At 43.7% G+C, this 21,347-nt stretch overlaps 1 protein-coding gene across 3 annotated transcripts in view; it reads right to left on the bottom strand.

The window, feature by feature from the left end:
- mcamb (melanoma cell adhesion molecule b) overlaps positions 1–21,347 on the bottom strand; it is a 196,238-nt gene that overhangs the window by 89,743 nt on the left and 85,148 nt on the right. For all 3 annotated transcript variants that reach the window (XM_043677730.2, XM_043677733.2, XM_043677732.2), the window contains exon 2: positions 71–198. In XM_043677730.2, coding sequence (XP_043533665.2) covers positions 71–198 — 128 coding nt within the window. The remainder of the gene's footprint in view (positions 1–70; positions 199–21,347) is intronic.

The following is a 21,347-nucleotide window of genomic DNA, read 5'->3' as shown; positions in this document are numbered from 1 at the left end:
ATTATCAAGGGGTCAGTCATACAGTAATAGGGAGCAGTCATTTCCCAAGTAGTAATACACTTCTACTTACAACAAACCATTGGACATATTTCACAGTGCTTGGTGTGGATATCTCAGGAACACAGGGTATGCTGATGGGTTTTCCAATCTCTGCTTCTACCACAGGCGGGGTAGAAACTTGAACACTACCAATTATGCCTATGAGAAAAGAACAAAAGAGTGCATTAGCTTCAAATTGTTTCTCTGCAGTTCCCAATATATGGGCTGCACACAGAATAAAGTTGAACTGGTCTACAGTATACACTAGTGATTGTTACAGTGAAATATGTTTGGTACAGTATATGAGAAAGTATTGATCAAAGTGATTGAAGGTATGTGTGTCAATGTCACCATAGCAACAACAATTGTAAATATACTTTCTTGGAAGTAAGTGATTCCAATATTTCTTCAGGAAAGGAGAATTTAAAGCTTGCTCTAAAGCTTTCCGATGCTGCTCTGTTTAACCTTTCGTAATGTATTTTGCAACGTATTACTTTGTAATGGGATACAGTTCTAAGAGCCATGAAAAAATGTGAGTATAAAGCACAATCATTGGTGAAAAAAGTTTTTTGCACGTCAGGTCAACATGCTTCTTCAAGGTGACTGCAGTGACTGGAACAATGTCAACCAAGTGGATCTAAAGGAATCTGAGTTCCCTGATTGGGGCTGTTAACCTAGTCCAGTCAGGGACTCCTGGCTGACAGATAGAAACAGGAGTGTCAGAGGTTCTGCTCATGCTACAAGCCAGCTCTGTGCTGACTGGGTCAGTGTCATGTACTATGCATGTGTAAATACTTCAGTGAACACACCTGTAACACCAACCGTCAGCCATATCAGCCTCTGCATAGACAATGATGTTGGTAGCAACTGGGAACAGCAAGCTGTGTGCAGCTCATGTATTATTCATATTTTTACCGCTTGGGAAGATAACCACTTGACTGAAACTTGTCAGCAATCCCTCTTGCCATTGAGGGACATACTGTTTTAGAGCACTAACTCGGTCTGACAGTTGTCATTGGAAAGGCTTGCATGTGCATGACCCCTACTGATTGAAACTCTTCAATCAATGAGCTATACAAACTAGAAAAGCCCCCAATCCAGTGTTGTGTCAACTGAATAGAAGCATGGACCTCCTTGGAAGTGCTTGTTGTAGATGTTAGGTACAGACAGTTATATTATACTTGGTGCATATAGCCTATGTATGTTTGTATGTTATTTAATTCTGACTGGAGTGTAGTAACCACCCAGTACAGAAGACAGATAGTAGGCTATGTCCCAGATAACTGGATGAGCTACTGTGACTATAGAACCAGGGCAAAGGTTGGTTCCTCAAAACCTTTCAATCAGTCACAAGGCAAGAGTGTTGATGGAATACTCTCTACTTTCTGGAGTACATCTCCAACAATACTATAGAAGCTTCACATCATCCAAAACAAAAAGTCCATTTGATCATCACCTCACCATTGTATATGCAATGTGATCTATCTGCAAGTTGTAGTTATTAATGGAATAACCTTCATTTCCAGGCATAATTAAAAATGAGGTGCAATCTGGTGAAGTTACAATACAGGAATACCTGTGCACAAAGCAGGATAAGCAGCAAGTGAAAAGACAGGGCAAAGCAACTCTGCAACCAACAGGGCAGATCTAAACTCTGCAGTTCTGCCATATCTAGTCATGAAATAACAACAGAAAATTAAACAACAGTCCTCAGTAAAGGCCTCACCTTCATCCCACTATGCTCCCAGATCAACAAATTCAACACACGTCGTGACATCAAATTTTCCTTCCGTCACTTCCACCTCCACACTTACTTTTTCCATCAGGATTCCCACCCACCCTCCAAGGACCCCTTCACCCACCTCCAACATACTCCATCCATTTGGACACTCCGTGCTGGTGATCTGTCACCCGCTCTCAATCTCCATCTCCAACTGCCATGGCGACACTGACTGCCTCAACCTGTCCACCGCTCCCATCCACTCCAATCTCTTACCCTCCCAATGTGCAGCCCCCCACTCTCTCAACTCTAACCCCCAACCTCACCATCAAACCAGTGGATAAGGGGGGTGGGGGGGGGGGGGGGGGGTGGGCACAGAGGTAGTTTGGCACACTGACCTGTACACCGCTGAAGACTGGCGCCAATTCACGGACATCTCCTCCTACTGCTCCCTCAACCACGACCTCTGCTCCCATCACCAAACTATAATCTCCCAAGCTATCCACAGCCTCATCACACCAGGGGATCTCCCATTCACAGCCTCTAACCTCAGTCTGAGAACCCTGCACCGCCCAGTTCTACGTCTTACCCAAACTTCACAAACCAGACTACTCTGGCTGACCTATCGTCTCCACCTGCTCCTGCCCCACCGAACCTATCTCCGCATACCTTGATACCATCCTGTCCTCTTTGTTCTAGGATCTCCCCACATACATTTGGGATACCACCCACACCCTCCTCTTTGTCCAAGACTTTCGGTTCCCTGGCCCCAATGCCTCCTCTTCACCGTGGACATCCAGTCCCTGTACACATCGATCCGCCATGATGAAGGTCTCCAAGCCCCCCATTTCTTCTTCTCACACCGTCCCAACCAATACCCTTCCACCAATATCCTCATCCAGCTGGCTGAACTGGTCCTCACCCTCAACACTTTCTCCTTCTAATCCCCCCACTTCCTTCTGACTAAAGGGGCAGACATGGGCACCATCTACACCTGCCTCTTCGTCAGGTACATGGAACAGTCCATCTTCCGCAGTTACCCAAGCACCATCCCCCACCATTTCCTCAGCTACATCGATGACTGTATCAGCACCACCTCATGCTCCTACGAGGAGGTTGAACAGTTCATCAACTTTACCAACGCCTTCCACCCCAACCTCTAGTTCGCCTGGACCATCTCAGACACCACCCTCCCTTTCTGGACTTCTCCACTGCCATTTCCAGCAACCGACTCAACACAGACATCTACTTCAAATCCACTGACTTCCACAGCTACCTGGACTACACCTTCTCCCACACATCTACCCCCTGTAAAAATGCTATCCCTTACTCCCAATTCCTCTGCTTCCGCCACACTTGCAACAACATCTCCTCTACAACATCCCAGATGGCGTCCTACTTCAAGGACCACAATTTCCCCTCCCACATGGTCAACAATGCCATCTAGCGCATGTCCTCTACTTCCTGCACCTCCTCCCTTGAACTGCACCCCTCCAACTGCAACAAGGATAGAACCTCCCTGGTCCTCACCTTCCACCCCACCAATTTCCGGATACAATGTATCATCCTCCGCCATTTCTGCCACCTACAGTCAGACCTCACCACCAGATATATTTCCCTCCCCACCCCTTTCAGCATTCCACAGAGACCATTCCCTCCGCAACTCCATCGTTAGGCCTACGCACCCCACCAGCCCACCCTCAACTTCTGGCAACTTCCCTTGCCACCACAAGAGGTCTAAACCCTGCACCCACACCTCCCCATTTGTCTCCATCCAAGGCCTCAAAGAATCCTTCCACATCCTGCAGAGATTTTCCTGGACATCCAAACACCTAATCTGCAGTGTCTGTTGCTCTTGATGTGGTTTCCTCTACACTGGGGAGACAAGACTCCAACTTGCGGAATGTCTCAGAGAACATCAACATCTCTGAGAACTTACACCAAACAACTCCCAACTGCCCCACCTAGTCCGCTAAGGACAATGCAAGTCCTGGGCCTCTTTCACCGCCAAACCTCGCCACCCAAAGACTGGAGGAAGAATACCACCTCATCTTCTGCCTTAGGACCCTCCAACTACATGAAATCAATGTGAATTTCACCACTTTTCTCACCTCCCCTCTCCCCACCTTATCCCAGATCCAATCCTCCAACTCTGCACCACCCTCTTGAACTGTCCCACGTGTCCATCTTCCTTCCCACCTATGTGCTCCACCCTCCGCTCTGATCTATTACCATCACCCCCCACCTTCATCTACCTATCGCCTTCCTAGCTACCTTACCCCCAGCCCCACCCCAAGCCTCAACTGCCCTGGGCTCCCCCCCACACCCCCCAACATTCCTGAAGAAAGGCTTCTACTCGAATCGTCAATTCTCCTGCTCCTCGGATGCTGCCTGACCGGCTGTGCTTTTCCAGTGGCACACATTTTGACTCTGATCCCCAACATCTGCAGTCCTCACTTTTTCCTGATTGTTAACTCTGTCCATCCGAGTCTAAAACCAGTGCCTCCACATCATGCATAACAGCAGTTTGGTTTAAGGGTCACGCTGCACTGGCAGAAATTTGGCAGCTGAACGTATGACTGCTCATAAAAATGGCAGATGGTGTAGCTTTGATTTCAGCATCAGAAGAGTGCTGCATTGTCAGAGGTGCTGTCATTAGTCCTGGCAAATATTTATCCCTCAAACAAAACTGATAGATCAGAGTATCTGATGAACATTGTATTGTTGTTTGTGGGACCTATGGGATGTTCTGGGGCTGCAACAGATATTGTATAAATAAAAGTTCTTTCTCTTTATCTCCAGAATTAAATTCTTTATTCTATTAAAAAAAGCAAACAAAAACCTTATAGGACTGAATTTTTCCATATTTTTTGTTAAGTATTATTTTCAGGGAGCTTTAGGGATGATTTCCTGCCAATCAACTTTTCTCATGCAATTGCAACCGCTGAGCTCTCGACATATTCGGGCTCCAGGCTTCTTCTCATGCAATCACTGACTCAGCAGAGGCTCCAGGATCTTGTGCTGGTCACATCTTAGTCAGCATATCAAATGCTGAGCCTCACATTATTTCAAACAACTGAAGCCAGAAACTGCCCGTCCTAACCTGCTGCTACAACATTAAGGCCATAGCACCTGACCCCAGCCAGCACTTGACCCCAGCCAGCACCAGACCCCAGCTAGCACTTGACCCCAGCCAGCACCTGACCCCAGGCAGCCTGGATTACGCGAATGGCTCAGATCAATGCCATTTCACAATCCCAGAGAAATACACAGTGGTGTCATAAGAAGGTCAATGATCTTCTGCAGTCTACAAGTGTAAGTACCACTATTTTCACTCTGCCACCACCTACAGCTTCTACCAGAACACCTGGCCTACTATTCTTGCTGTTACATGGACTTCCTCTACTCCACGGTTCACACGTACATTATCCTCCACAACTACTGACCCATCTGGATAAAAATCTATGGTAAACAGAGAGGCTTGCAGCCTTCACATAAAGGCAAAGTGAGTCAGTCTGAAGAAGCTAAGTCATAAATGTGTTCTGTTTAGATGCATGAGAGGGTTGCGTGTCCCTGTATGAAAGTAGCCAAGTAAAAGGTATCCTTGAGCTCCAAGGTGAATTCCCCAAGGGCTGAACTGAACTGAGTTGAATCATAGAATGATAGATGGTCTGACACCAGTCATTATAATGAAGTAAGGCCGGTATTTTGCCAAAGCCGACTTTGGTTAATGAAGGGTGGAGGCAGTCACTGACTATTGAGCGTGCCATGAGACGTTGAATGGGCTTGAACATGGAGGCCCAGAGAAGCAACCAATGAACTGCATACACCAGGTAATCACATGGACTTCATGTGGGACTTAATGCCGCCTGGTTTCTCATTGCTGCACATGCAGAATCACAAACTATTAATGATGTGAAAATAGCTAATCTTAAAATGTATGGAAATGAGGTGGATGCTGCTGACTAGCAAGATTCTTAATACCTGTTGAAACCTGAAGGAAAAAAATTAGACATTTTTCTCCTCAATGTTGAGAATTGGATTTTCTTATTTTTGATGTTATTTTACTAAATTTCTCACCATTGCTCATATTGTTCAAAATCTGCACCCATAGTTTTCAATAAACGATGAGGTACATTAAACGCATAAGCTGTTTTTCTCTCGCATTTGTAAAATCAAAAATTACATCTAAAAACAACATGTAAAGAAATAACTTCTAAAATATGGCGTACTCTGTCACAATGCTGGTCTTGTACAAGGTAACTTTGCCCTTGAGTTTTTTTCAGAGAGGGGGTAATTGGCCAGGCTCCACCGTGTCTGAAGTTTGAATGGGTCATTGGGGCCTTGCTGTTTACCTGAACAGATAGTGCTTCAGGCCAAAAACGTAAAGTCTTTTGAAAAAACTCGTATAGTCAAGGGGACATGGCCAGCTCTCTGGCTGTGCCATTCAATTCAGTTTGGGAGTTAGACTAGATTCCCTAGTGTGGAAACAGACCCTTCAGCCCAACCAGTCCACACTAACTCTCCAAAAAGTAACCCACCCAGACCCATTTCCCTCTGACTAATGCACCTAAAACTATGGTAATTTAGCATGGCCAATTCATCTGGCCCGCACATCTTTGAACTGTGGGAGGAAACCGGAGCACTCGGAGGAAACCCACACAGACACAGGGAGAACGTGCAAACTCCACACAGTCAGTCACCCAAGGCTGGACTCAAACCTGGGTCCCTGGCGCTGTGAGGCAGCAGTGCTAACCACTGAGCCATCATGCTGCTCAGTTAGTTGAGTCAGAGTTACAGTTGAAACTGGAAGTTCTCTTTTTCCTTCTGCCCTTCTAACTTGGAAAACTGTAAGCTGCCTGTGCCCTTTTTTAAAAACTGTTCATGAAAAGAGATGTGTGTATTGGGTCTGTTGCAATTATTTTCGGAACAACATCATTAGGTCGGGTTTGGATAGGATAGGTTATCTGGCATTCTGTTTTCTGTTCTTTGTGTTTGATTCCATAATTTTGTAAATACATTTTGTTTGTTTGAAACTTGGCAGTCGAACCAGCTAATTTACTCTGGGAGTATGCACTATACACTTCACTAAAACATTTAGCAACGTTATGGTCTGGGCTACCTGCTTAAAAATGTTTTGCATGGTCTGTTCATGGATTAATGAATTCAACAAGCGTTGTGATGTCAGACACGTCTTCCGCCGCCTCTGTCTCCAAGCTTACTTTGTTAATCAAGACTCCTGCCCACCTTCCGAGGACCCCTTCACACGTCTCCAACACACCCTGTGCCAGTCTGTTACCCGCCCTCAACCTCTTTATTTCCAACTGCCGCTACAACATTGACCCCTCAACCTGTCCACACCCCTCTCTCATTCCAATCTCTCACCCTCCACTCCCTCTGCTCCAACCCCAACCTCAGCATCAAACCAGCGGACAAGGTGGGGGGGGGGGTACAGTGGTAGTTTGGCGCACTGACCTCTGAAACCAGGCACCAACTTGAAGACACCTCCTCCTATTGCCCCTTGACCATCTCCCAGACTGTACACAACTTCATCACCTCAGGAATCTCCCAACCTCATATTTCGGGAACCCTGCATCACCGGATTCTATCTCCTATCCAAGATCCACAGGCCTGACGACCCCGGCCGATCCATCGTCTCAGCCTGCTCCTACCCCATCGAATTCATCTCCACATACCTCGATACTGTCCTATTCCCCCTAGTCCTATTCCCCACATACATTTGGGACACCACCCACAACCTCCACCTCCTCCAAGACATCCATTTTACTGGCCCCCAATGCCTCATCTTCACCATGGATATCCAGTTCCTCTACACCTCCATCTGCCATGACCAGGGCCTCCAAGCCCTCAGTTTCTTCCTCTCCCGACGTCCCCATCAGTACCCTTCCACTGATATTCTTATTCGTTTGGCTGAACTGGTCTTCACACTCAACAATTTCTCCTCCCACTTCCTCCAGATGAAAGGGGTAGCCATGGGCACCCGTATGGGCCGCAGCTATGCCTGTCTCTTTGTTGGCTAAGTAGAACAGTCCATCTTCCATAGTTACACCAGCACCATTCCCCACCTCTTCCTCTGCTGCATTCATTCTGATGACTGCATCAGTGCCACCTCGTGCTCCCGCGAGGGGGTTGAACATTTCACCAACACATTTCACCCTGAACTTAAACTCACCTGGACTATCTTTGACATCTCCATCAACAGTGACCTAATCAATACTGACATTTTCTACAAACCCAACTCCCACAGCAATCTGGATTACACCTCTTCCCACCCTGCCTCCTGTAAAACTGCTATACCTTATTCCCAATTCCTCCGCCTCCGCTGCATCTGCTCCCAGGAGGACCAGTTCCACCACAGAACACACCAGATGGCCTCCTTCTTTAAAGACTGCAATTTCCCCTCCCACGTGATTGATGATGCTCTCCAACGCATCTCATCCACGGCCCGCACCTCCGCTCTCAAACCTCACCCCTCCAACCGTAAGGATATAACCCACCCCATCCCGGTCCTCACCTTCCACTCCACCAACATCTCATCATCCTCCGCCATTTCCTCCATCTACAAACGGACCCCACCACCAGAGATATATTTCCTTCCCTACCCCTATCCTGCTTTCCATAATGACTGTTCCCTCCATGACTACCTTGTCAGCTCCACACCCCCCAACAACCAACCCTCCCCTGCCGGCACCTTCCCCTGCCACCTCAGGAATCGCAAAACCTGTGCCCACACCTCCCCGCTCACCTCCAAGGCCACAAAGGAGCCTTCCACATCCAAAGTTTCACCTGCACTTCCACACATGTCATTTACTGTATCTGTTGCTCCCAATGCGGTCTCCTCTACATTGGGGAGAAAGGACGCCTATTCACAGAGCACTTTAGGGACCATTTTCAGGACACCCGCACCAATTAACCCCACTGCCCTGTGGCTGAATATTTGAACTCCCCCTCCCACTCTGCCAAGGACATGCAGTTCCTGGGCCTCCTCCATCACCACACCCTAACCAGCGATGCCTGGAGAAAGAACGCCTCATCTTCTGCCTCGGGACCCTCCAACCACATGGCATCAATGTGGATTTCACCAGTTTCCCATTTCCCCTCCTCCCACCTTATCCCAGTTCCAACCTTCCAGCTCAGCACCACCCTCATGATCCGTCCTATCTGTCCATCTTCCTTCCTACCTATCTGCTCCACCCTCCCATCTGACATACCACTTTTCCCCATACCTCCATCCACCTATTGCACTCTCAGCTACCTTCCCCTCCCCCCCCCCCCCCCCGCCCCACCCCCTCCCATTTATCTCTCCACCCCTGAGGTTCCCAGACTCATTCCTGATGAAGGGCTTTTGCCCGAAACATTGATTTTCCTTCTCCTCAGATGCTGCCTGACCTGCTGTGCTTTTCCTGCACCCCACACTCAACTCTAATCTCCATCATCTGCAGTGCTCACTTTCGACCAGGAATCTTGTACTGATTTCTTTTTACCCTCTGCCTTAATTAGGAGAGGTTCTGCCATCACTGTTCCAGTATAACAGGTTGCATCCATCCCATACAGTGCACAACTATAACTCCCACTCTGCCAGTCTTTTGTTCAGTGCTGCTGAATCCAGATGTTCCCAATTAAGGAAACGAGAATTCGTTCAACCGCTACCAGTTGCAGGAATCTATTTCTGGCTGTCTCGCTTCTCTCTATCTGTGCTCCATTTGTGGCTCGACAGAGTTTGTAAGTAAGTCTCAGTCTGCTTAGTAAAAAAATTAGCCTTCACATATTTTGGCAGTAAAGTCTCAATAGCTGCATTCATTCTGTTTATCCTTACAGGCCAGCAATCAGCCAACTTGATTGCAATGTCAAACACGCATAATCTGTTAAGGTTAAAATTAGGTATTGGCACAAAGTTCTGTTAACTCTCTCAGTGCAAACTGATCAAAATCTGTAGTTTTAAGTACAAATAAGGAGGACACTACACTGCATAAAATGAGAAGTCTTTGCAATAGCTGCGCTACAGTGCGTTGCTGTGTTATTCCACATGGGGAAAGATTTACTGCTTTATCCTTTAGTTTTATTCAATGCATGCACACACACACACACACACACCACTACACTTCCTCCTCCCCATCACTGACAAGTGAAGTTCTGAAAAACTGGGTGAAGGGTACATATCGGGAGCACACCTCTCACCATAATGACTATACTCCTATCAATTTTCTCTTCACCTTCTCTTTTGCAGTTTTTATTCCACAAATTTTGACTACTCTTCAAAACCGCACTCAAACATCTGGTCTTTGTATACATATCAAATAGTGTTCCTTGTATTTTCCTACTATTCCATGAAAGCCATTTACCTGGGTTGGGGTTAATTCGGTTTGATCAGCAAGTTCTTCTATTGTGAAGGCACAGATTTCTTCTTTTCCCTTTATTGTTTCATGTGATGAGGACACTATATTGCACATTCCTAATTGCCCTTGAACTGAATCGCTTACTGGCAGTTCGGAATCGATAACATTGTTATGAATATTGAGTGACATGTAGGTCAGACCAGGTAATGTTGGCAGATTGTCTCGTAATCTCATACAAGTATAAATGTTTGAAAGACCATGCAATTATTGAAACAGGCCAGTGGCTCTCAATCAATTTTTTTAACCTAAACTTTTATCAATCTTCTTTCCTCTTCCACAGGGGATACTAGAATACCAATACCCTTTGTTGGTAGCACAGAAGGGATTATAAAGATTTAATGAATGGTTGTACCCATTTTGATTGAAGTCAATGGACATGTAAACTAAACAGTGTGTGAAACTGAGTCACGTTCACTGTCCTGCTATTTACACCACACAAAAGCCAGTACCACCTAGCACTGGAATTCTGCAGGGCTACATGGAGTATTTTACCATTGGCATTGTTATGACCAATTAGGGTAGCAGCCATATTCCCAGAGTCTGCTATTCCCGGATTTGTATCAAATATTAAACTTCTTTTTTTCAGTATCCTAATTTTGTTGTTCATTAATAAAACTTGCTGGTTTCTACTTTTCCACCATTTTTGAAAGGGTGACTAGATAAATATATTCTACCCATGAATAGCATGGTGTAGATTTTGTCACAAATATACAATGTGATGTGAAAGTACGCATCCTGATTTGAGAATATTTTAGCATGGATGTTATAAGACCATAAGACAGAGGAGCAGAAATTAGTCCATTCAGCCCATCGAGTCTGCTCCACCATTCAATCATGGCTGATATGTTTCTCAGCCCCATTCTCCCCATAAACCTTGATCCCCTTGATACTCAAGAACCTATCTATCTCCATCTTAAATATACTCAATGACCTGGCCTCCATAGCCTTCTGTGGTAATGAATTCCACAGATTCCCCACTCTCTGGCTGAAGACACTTCTCTTTATCTCCATTCTATAGGGTCTTCCCTTTACTCTAAGTCTGAGCCCTCGGTTCCTAGTCTCTCCTACCAATGGAAACATCTTCCCAACATCTACTCTGTCCAGGCCATTCAATATTCTGTATGTGTCAATTAGATTCCTCTCCCCCCCCCATTCCTTTTAAACTCCATCGAGTATAAACCCAGAGTCCTCAAACGTTCCTTGTATGTTAAGCTTTTCATTCCTGGGACCATTCTCATGAACCTCCTTTGAACACGCTCCAGGCCAGTACATCCTTCCTGAGATATGGGGCCCAAATCAGTGCACAATACTCCAAATATGGTCTGATCAGAGCTTTATAGAGCCTCAGAAGTACATCCCTGCTTTTATATTCAAGTCCTCTTGAAATAAATATCAACATTGCATTTGCCTTCCTAATTACTGACTCAACCCGTAAGTTTACCTTCAGAGAATCCTGGACGAGAACTCCCAAGTCTCTTTGCACTTTAGACTTTTGAATTTTCTCCCCATTTAGAAAATAGTCCATGCTTCTATTCTTCCTACCAAAGTGCATGACCTCACACTTGCCCACATTGTACTCCATCTGCCACTTCTTTGTCCACTCTCCCAAGCTGTTCAAATCCTTCTGCAGCCTCCCCACTTCCTCAATTCTTCCTGTCCCTCTACCTCTCATTGTATCATATGCAAACTTAACCAGAATGCACTCAGTTCCTTCATCTAGATAGTTAATGTAAAAAGTGAAATGTTATGGTCCCAACACTGAGCCTTGTGGAACACCACTTTCCGTCAGACAGCCTAACTTCTCTCCATGTTAGCACCTTGCCTCTGGCACCATGGACTCTTATCTTACTCAGCAGCCTCCTGTACAGCACCTTGTCAAAGGCCTTCTTGAAGTCCAGGTAGATAACATCCATCGGCTCTCATTGGTCTAACCTGCTCATTACTTCCTCAAAGAATTCTAGCAGATGTGTCAGGCATGACCTTCCCTTGATGAAACTCCAATGCTGACTTTGCCTTATTTTACCATGCACTTCCAAGTATTCAGAAATCTCATCCTTCACATTGGATTCCAGGATACTTACCCACGACTGAGTTTAGGCTAATCCGTCTGATAGATCACCAGTAATACTTCCACTTTCTCTTCAGCTATCATCCTTAAAGCTCTTGGGTGTAGTCCACCTGGTTCAGGTGATTTATGCATTTTCAGACCATTCTGTTTTTCTAGCACCTTCTCCTTGGTGATGGCCACTGTACTCAGCTCTGCTCCCTCACTCTTGAATTTTTGGGATATTACTCGTGTCTTCCACTGTGAGGACTGAGAATAAGTAATTATTCAGTTCCTCAGCCATTTCCTTGTTTGCCAATACTATCTCTCCAGTGCCATTTTCCAGTGGCCCAATGTCCACTTTTGCCTCTCTTTTGCCCTTTATATATTGAAAGAAACTCTTACAATCTTCCTTTATATTACTGGCTAGCTTACCCTCATATTTAACCTTATCCCTCCTTATTTCTTGTTTAGTTGCCCTCTGTTGGTCTTTGTAAGCTTCCCAATCCTCTGGATTCCCACTGCCCTTTGCCACATTATATGCTTGCTTTTTTGCTTTTATGCTATCCCTGACTTCTCTAGTCAGCCATGGTTGCCTCATTCTCCCTTTTCACCCACCTCTATAAAATAAGGAGAAGGATGCAAATTCTCTAGTGTCCTTTCTTCCAGCAGAAATGCTCTCGCCCCCTCCAGGTGACAGCAACCTGCTGTATTCTCCCACTCAATCCCTTTCCTCACTCTAATCCCTTTCCACATCTACTCTTCTTCGGAACTGTCCCTCTTCCTCCATTGTCTCCCTTCCCTTCAGTCCTCGGGTTCAGACTGTGAGATCAGCTCAACTCAAGAGCAAGAGGCTGAAGCTCTCCTTTGTTCAGATCAAGAACTGGAAGTTTATTCTTCATCACTGAGGTTCGGTCTACAATAATCTCAGTTTGATTCCAGCAGCAGCATCTGTTTAATTCTCCTTGAAATCTAGTCAGTTCCAGACTTGCAATTATTGCTTTAGCAGCGCTATTTTAAAATGTCCTGAATAAGCACTTAGTGATATGAAACTTGAAAGCATTGTAAACTGTGAAGAAGACAATGTAAAACTTCAAAAGGACATTGAAAAGTTGACAGAGTGGGTGGATGGTTGACAGGTGAAGTTTAATGCCGATCAGTGTGAGATGATGTACTTTGGAGACAAAAAACCTGGGAAGGCAGTATAAAGGGTACAATTCTAAAGGAGCTGCAGGTGCAGAAGGACATGATGTATATCTACATGGATCGTTGAAGGTGGCAAACAGGTGAGAGCAGTTAATAGAGATTACAGTATCCTGGACTTTATTAATGAGGGGATGGAATACAAGAGCAAGGAGGTGATGCTGGAATGCAGGGATGGAAATGCTATCGACACTAAAGTAAGTGGGAACATAAGCTGTAATGAAAAAATAAGAAATTTACAATTAGATATGACCAGATTAAGTGAATGGGTTAAAATTTGGCAGATGAAGTTTAATGTGGATAAGTATGAGATTATCCATTTTGGTCAGAGGAATAGAAAGACGACTTATCAAACTGGACAAATGTCAGAGTGCCTCAGTGCCTAAGGATCTGGGTGCCCTTGTGCAAGAATCACACAAATCTAGCATGCAGTACAGCAGGTAATAAGGAAAGAAAATGGAATCTTAACATTTATTGCTAAAGGAGTAGAGTATAAAATTAGGGTATGTGTTCCTGCGACTGTATAAGGCATCAGTGTGACCACACGTGGAGTACAATTTTGGTCCCCTTATTTGAGGAGAGATATAGTTGGATTAGAGTCAATTCAGAGGAGGTTCAGTCGATTGACTCCAGAGATGAGACAATTGTCTTATGAAGAGAGATTGAACAATTTAGGCCTGTACTCTGTAGAGTTTAACTGAATGAGAGAAGATCTAATTGAAGTATATAAGATGCTAAAAAGGGATTGACAAAGTATAAGCAGAGAGGATGTTTCCTTGAGGGGCAATTTAGGACAAGAGGTCACAGTTTTATGGGATGCAGTACCACAATTAAAACAGAAATGAGGAGAAATTCTTTCTTTCTAAGGGTTGTAATTCTGTGGAATTTACTAATCTAGAGTGTGGTGGATGCTGGAATGTTGAGTAAATTTATGGAGGAGATAGACAGAATTTTAATTAGTAATGGTTTGAAGGGTGAGGGAGATCAGGATGTGTAGTTGGGGCCATGGTAAGGTCAGCTGTGATCGTATCAAATGGCAGAGCAGGTTCAAGGGAATAATTTGTCTAGTTCTACTTCTAGGAGAAAGTGAGGACTGCAGATGCTGGAGATCAAAGTCGAGAGTGTAATGCTGGAAAAGCACAGCAGGTTAGGCAGCATCTGAGGAGCAGGAGGATCAATGTTTTGGGCATAAATCCTTCATCAAGAATGAGGGTTCTGCTTCTAGTTCTAATGCTATTATGAATTTGTCAACTGAAACACTGCGTACAGTTTTGGATATCACATTACAGTAAGGATGTGAATGCACTGGACAGTGTGCAGTAGATATTTACAAGAATGGTTCCAGAGATGAGGAACTTCAATTATGAGGATAGATTGGAGAAGGTGGAATTGGTTTCCACAGGGGCTGGTTAGAGTAGATAGGAAGGAACTGTTCCCACCTGTAAAGGATCAAGAATAAGAGGCTCCAGATTTAAAATATTCAAAAAACAGGCAAATTTGATGTGAGAAAAACATTTTCACATAAGAAATGACTAAGGTCTGGGCTGCACTGCCTGGTAGTGTGATGGATTCAAGTTCAATTGAGGCATTCTAGAGGGTAATGGACAATTATTTAAATAGGAACAACATATAAAAGTATGGGGAGAGTGACACAAAGTCATGATGCTCATTTGGAGAGCTGGTGTAGACAATTAAAAAAACAATAAGATGGGAGATGATTAAATATGACGATAAGCTAGCTAGTAGTATAAAAAAAGATTGCATGAGTTATTTAGGTATGTAAAAAAGGTAAGAGAGAGGCAAAAGTGGACAGTGATCAGAGGAAAATGAGGCTCAAGAACTAGTAACAGGGGACAAAGAAATGACATAGGAAGTGAATAGGTACTTCACATCCGACCTCACAGTGGAAGATAACAGCAGTAAACCAGAATTTCAAGAGAGTCAGTGGCTGTCATTAAGGCATAGGAGCTGAGGAAGCTGAAAGGTCTGAAGTTGAAAACAATCACCCACACCAGATGGACTACTCCCCAGAGTTCTGAAGGAGTTAGGAGATTGTGAAGGCATCTTCCAGGAATCACTGGAGTCAGGGAGGATCCCAGAGAATGTAACATCCCTACTTAAGAAGGGAAGGAGGCAGAAGTTGGGAAATTAAAGGCCGGTTAGCTTGACTTTGGTCATTGGTAAAATTTTAGAGTCTATTATTAAGAATGCAATTGCAGAGTACTTGCAAGGGCATGGTAAAATATGACTGAGTCAGCACAGCTTTGTCAAGGAGAGGTAATGCCTGACAAATCTGTTAGAATTCTTTGAGAAAGTACAAAGCAAGTTAGACAAAGGAGAGCCAGTAGACGTCATCTATTTGGATTTCCAGAAGGCCTTTGATAAGGTATTGCCCAGGAGGCTGCTAAATAAAATAAAATCCCATGGTGTTAGGGGAAAGTAGTGACATGGATAGAAGATTAGCTAACTGGCAGAAGGCAGAGTGGGAATAAAGGAATCCTTTTCGGGATTGCAGCTGGTGACTGGTGGAGTAGAAAGATTAAATAATAAGAGGGGTAATGTTGCAAGATAGGAAAAAGAGTGGTGCCATGACAGGTTATCAATACCGAAACACTAATGTTACACTCCTCTGTTAGAAGTCGACCTTGCAAAATCCAGAGCTTTAAGTCTAGTCCTGGCATGTCTGAAATTTTTTTTCTGGTGAGAGAGATGGCAGCGGTAGTGGTGGTGGTATCACTTTAATTCCATCATCCAGCTCACAACCCACATGCAACTATAACTGAACACAGCCCACCATGTGAGTAGGAAAGGGTACCAGTTTCCTTTAAGGGACAATATTTGCTGACTACATATTAATTGAATCACAACTCACTACCACCCAAATATTTCACTGAATTCCATCAAATTTACAATTCTGGAACAAACAGCATTGTCACATTTCAACAAAAACAAATATGGGGTTATTACTAAGTTCAAACGGATTTTAATCAGTTTTATGTGGTATTTGTTCATTACTGTATTGGCAGGGTATTCATTTATGAGGACATTGTACAAGGCTAAGACAAAGCTCTTGTGCAATGTCCATACTCAATACAGGTTACTAGACAACCATAATTATCAAGGATTAGCACAATTTCTCTTCCCCAGCCAAGCAATACGGAGGCTAATTGTACAATGTCTACAGCACCGATTAAAATTAGCATGAGTTAGATGGGCACAGTTCTATGGGTGCTGTGTGTCCCTCTAAAACTGGTTGTTGTTCTGTCTAAGGTAGCAGAGACTCTGACATGGTTTGTGACAATGGTGGCTGCAAAGGCATCAGTGTAAAATCCAACTTTCCAACAAGAGTCACTACATACTCAAATCCTTCACAACAAAGACCAATATGCACAGAAACAGGCTCTTCGGCCCACCATGCCTGTGCCCTTCTCTACTAAAACTGTCTTCACTTACACGATCTGTATCCCTCTATTCCCTTCCTTTAGGGCGTCTTTGATGAAGGATGTTGGAGTCAATTGTTCTTCAACTGCTGCCCTAAATGAGAACGTATAACTGGACACACTGGAGGGAGTAAATCTGGAAACTTATTAGCCCATATGTCTTGCTGCTTTCCTTAAAGTCACATTTACTCACTGTTGCATTCGGGGAATTGCACGAACGCATTCCATCGCTGAGGTAGAACTCATGAAGGAGTGAAGGGTGTATAAGGCAGCACTGAAATGATGTTTCATTATCCAGGTTGCAAGCTCATGTGTCTGACAGATAAATGCAGTTTCTAGTCATATTATTCGAGTGTGTCCAGTGTAAGAAAATGCAATTAGCCAGTACAGGCACTATATCTATTTTCCTAATCAATCTGTTCAGAGGTGTTATAACATATCTATGGAGCAGGTGGGATGTGAACACCAGTGTCCTTGCTCTTAGGTACGGTCACTACAAATGCACCTCAAGAGATCCGAGTGTGTAACTGTACTAAACCTGTAAAGATGCAGCCCACATAGAACCTTACAAATGGCAACTCCTCAGGGGTTCCTGTCAATATTCTGGCAGAAAATGTAGAGAGCAGTGCGCAGATTCCTTGACATGTCTGCATCACTTGCAGTGAGCAAAAGTGGCGTTCTAAATTAATTTCCAGCTGTTTGCTTTACAGTCCTTCAATGTTTAATATTTTGAACTGAGAAGAAACTCAAGAGAGAAAAGAAAAATAATCAGAAAAATCAACAACTACCAGTGAATACCCATATCCTATTAAACCAGAGAACGCCTCAGGGAGAAATCAATGATATAGAATACTACCCTGACCTCACTGGTTTTAAAACATCAAAATACCAACAGGAAATGGGGCCTCTGACCCTTGCCCTACGTTCATAAAATGCGAGGGTGCTAATGAAAGGCTTATTATTTACTCCTAATCTGTTTTAAGGAACTCTGCCAGTTGGCAGAGCAAATGGTGATGTTTAAAATCTGCATTTTATGATCATCTAGCAGCCGTTCAACTCATCGAGCAGTTCCGCACAGTTTCATTTTACATTCAGTTTAAACACTGCTGCATTTAGACATTGAGCAAAGAATGTTCTATGTTCTATAAACCCTGTATTCTAGGAATGTCCAAGAACCACGCAGTTGGAGGGAGGAAAAAGGGGAGTGTGACAATTACAGTGTGACAAGGACATTTATAAAAATGGGAGTGAAATAACAACATGGAGGGCAGTATCACATCACCAAGTCACACTTTATTCCCATGTGCATAGTACATTGACTCTGAACTGGCTGGCCACAGCCAGTCACTGAAGTGAGGAGATTCTGAGTCCTCTGTTTATATCTGTCAGCCTGGGCCGACAGACTAGCCCAGGTTAACTCCTCCAAGCAAGGATCTTATAGTCAATAAGAACCACTTGGTTCCAATCTCTACTGGGAGCATTACTCATGCAGGATGATTAATGATTTGTGAAGAAAGCTGAACAAATGTAGATAATTTCTTCTCTCCTATAAATACATTATTATTGGGATTACATGATTGTTAATGTGATTTAGAGAGACGGTTAATTGATAACTAAGATTGCTCATCATACACAAAAGTTCTGGATGTAAGTTTGCTCGCTCAGCTGGAACGTTCATTTTCAGATGTTTCGTCACCATGCTAGGTAACATCAGTGATGATATTACCCAGCACGGTGATGAAACGTCTGAAATTGGACCTTCCAGCTCAGTGAGCAAACTTACATCCAGAACCTCAACCTGAGTTACAAATCTTCTCAAAACTCACATACACAGAAGTATTTAAAGGAGTTTCAGCCATACAACTGTGAAACATATTTCTGCACATAACCATCTAGGCCACTGTACATGCATTTTAAAAATAGTAATGATAACCTCCTTTCAATTCAGTTCAATGATTTTTGAACTGAGCTTGATCTGTAGATTCTGCCACACGCATGGTGGGTGGGTGGATGGATTGTCTGGAGTTTGTTTTCTGTCTGACTTTACTTCTGTGTGTTCCTGATAAAGTTTCTTTTCTTTATTCTTTCATGTGACATGGGTGTAACTAGCAAGGGCAGCATTCACTGACCATCCCTGATGCCCTTAAATTATAATGACTTCCTAGACTATGTCAGAAGGCAGTTAAGAGCCAACCATATTGTTGTTGGTCTGCAGTCACATATTGGCCATACTGGGTAAGAATGGAACATTTCCTCCCTAAACATTATGACTGAACCAGCTAGGGGGCTTTATGCTGGTCACAAATAATAGTTGTCAAGGTCATGGTTACTAAGACTAACTTTGGCTTTGAGCTTTTTATTAAGTGAATTCAAATCCTAACATGGTGAGATTTGAAATGCTATCCCCAGAGCACTAGGCTAGGCCTCTGAACCACTAGTCCAACAACGTGATCATTAAGCCACCATCTCTTCAAGTGCTCAAGTGTCTTCCAGAATGAATCTTCTCCATGCTGGTCAGCCACAAACCAGGTACTTCCAAGAGTCTGTGACAATGTTTCACTTTGTCAGGGATTCTTTGTGAGCATCCCTAAAGTATTTTCACAGTCCTCCTAGAAATCTCTTGCATGGGTGGTGGGGTGAGGCGGGGGAGAACACCTCCAATAACATTTAAAAATGAAACAAAATCTGAAACTGAGCCACATAAGCAGATATTAGGGTAGGTGACCAAACATTTTGTTAAAGACGTATGTTTTAAGGATTGTCTTAAAGGAGGTGTTCGACTTGGGGAACTGCAGGGAGGATGATTCAGTGCTTCAATCCTGGGAATATAGTCACAAGGATTCAGTAATTAAAATCAGTATATTCATGAGGTCAGAATTAGACAATCTTGGAATGTTGATGGACCAGAAGAGATCATGTGTTAAAAGGAACAGACCAATTAAGTACTTGAAAACAACATGAAAACTTTAAAATTAAGACATTGATTAACAAGGAGTCAATTTAGGACAGTGAACACAGGAGTAATAGGTGAACAGGACTTGCTGCAAGCTGAAGAAATGGGTAGCAGAGTTTTGGATGACCTCTAGGGTATACCATGGGAAACAAGACAGGCATGCGTTAGAATAGACAAATCTAGAGGTAACAAAGACATGAATGTGGGTTTCAGAAGCAGTGAAACTGAAATGGAATGGAAGTCAGGTGATGTCTGAACATTGTAAATGTTTGGTGTCCTTACATTCAAAGTTAGTAATCCAAAAGCCTGAAATAATGACCAAGAAAAAAATTCAAATCCTACCATGGCAGCTAGGGATTAAATTCAGTTAATTTGATAAATCTGGATTTAACAACCACCCTTACCCATGTGAATGTGACTTCAATGTGAATTCAGAACTGCAACAATGTGGTTGATTCTCCACTGTTCTCCCCAGTGTTCTAAAGAGGCATTCAGTTGTTTAGTAATGAACAATAAATGCTGGACTTTCCAATGATGACTACATCCTGTGAATGGGTTTAAAGATTCTTCTGACTCAAACAATTATCTTGACTGAGATCTTTGTCAGTTTCCAAAAATTGCAGATTGCTCTTCAACCTCATTCCCTAGAAAATCCCAAACCAGTGAGCTCAATGTCTGCCAGTGTGTACACCTGCCTCCACCACTCCACTTGACAGACGTCCTGTCTGCTTCCATAACAATCCATAGTACTAAAATTTCCATGCAAAATTAAAGCCTTCACTCTGTTGCTCAGCCTGTCAGCAATCCGGAGATTCAAATGGCAGGTGCATGGGGGAAAGAGAAAATGAAGTGGAACCAGTGTACACATTATAGATGTAAATTTTGGTGTGGTGTGTGTATCTTTTATGCTTCATTTATTCTAACCAGAGTTTTGTTTGGGTGACTTTCTTTTCCCTTCCTTTCCACTTCCTTCTGTACCTGGCCTGACAGTGTCGTCTTGAGCCACCACATGATCTACAAATGGCACCATGGGCCACCTAGTATCAATGCCCCCAGCCTCACTTTTGCTCCTAACGTAAAGTCTAAAAGCTTACTGTGCAATTTACTGCTTGATATGGCCCGGATTGAAGCCATACTCTGATGTTGTGAATAAATCTCTCAGTTGAGGATCAAGTTAAGGGTTGTACCACTGGCAATTAGTCAGTCATGTAATGACAGGCACACAACATAAAATTTCTAATTAATAATTTGAAAAGAACATCCTTTTATATGGTGCCGATTCCTTCTCTACTACAGCTATAACACTAGTATCTTCCCTGACAGATTGGAAAATTGCTCAGGTATACCCTATCATCAAAAGGACAAATTCAAACTGGCCAGTTTTTCTGCCATCAATCTACCTGTGGTCAACACTGGAGTGATGGAAGGGGCCATTAAGTTTGTTATCAAGCAGCACCTACAATCAATAATCTGTCTGTTAATGCTCAGTATGGGTTTTGCCAGGATCTCTCAGCTCCAATCGGTAATACAG

Source organism: Chiloscyllium plagiosum, unplaced genomic scaffold (genome assembly GCF_037043375.1).
Source record: "Chiloscyllium plagiosum isolate Xiang-an unplaced genomic scaffold, Cpla_swu_hap1 HiC_scaffold_29, whole genome shotgun sequence".
Lineage (NCBI taxonomy): Eukaryota > Metazoa > Chordata > Chondrichthyes > Orectolobiformes > Hemiscylliidae > Chiloscyllium > Chiloscyllium plagiosum.
This window is presented reverse-complemented; position numbering and strand designations above follow the sequence as displayed.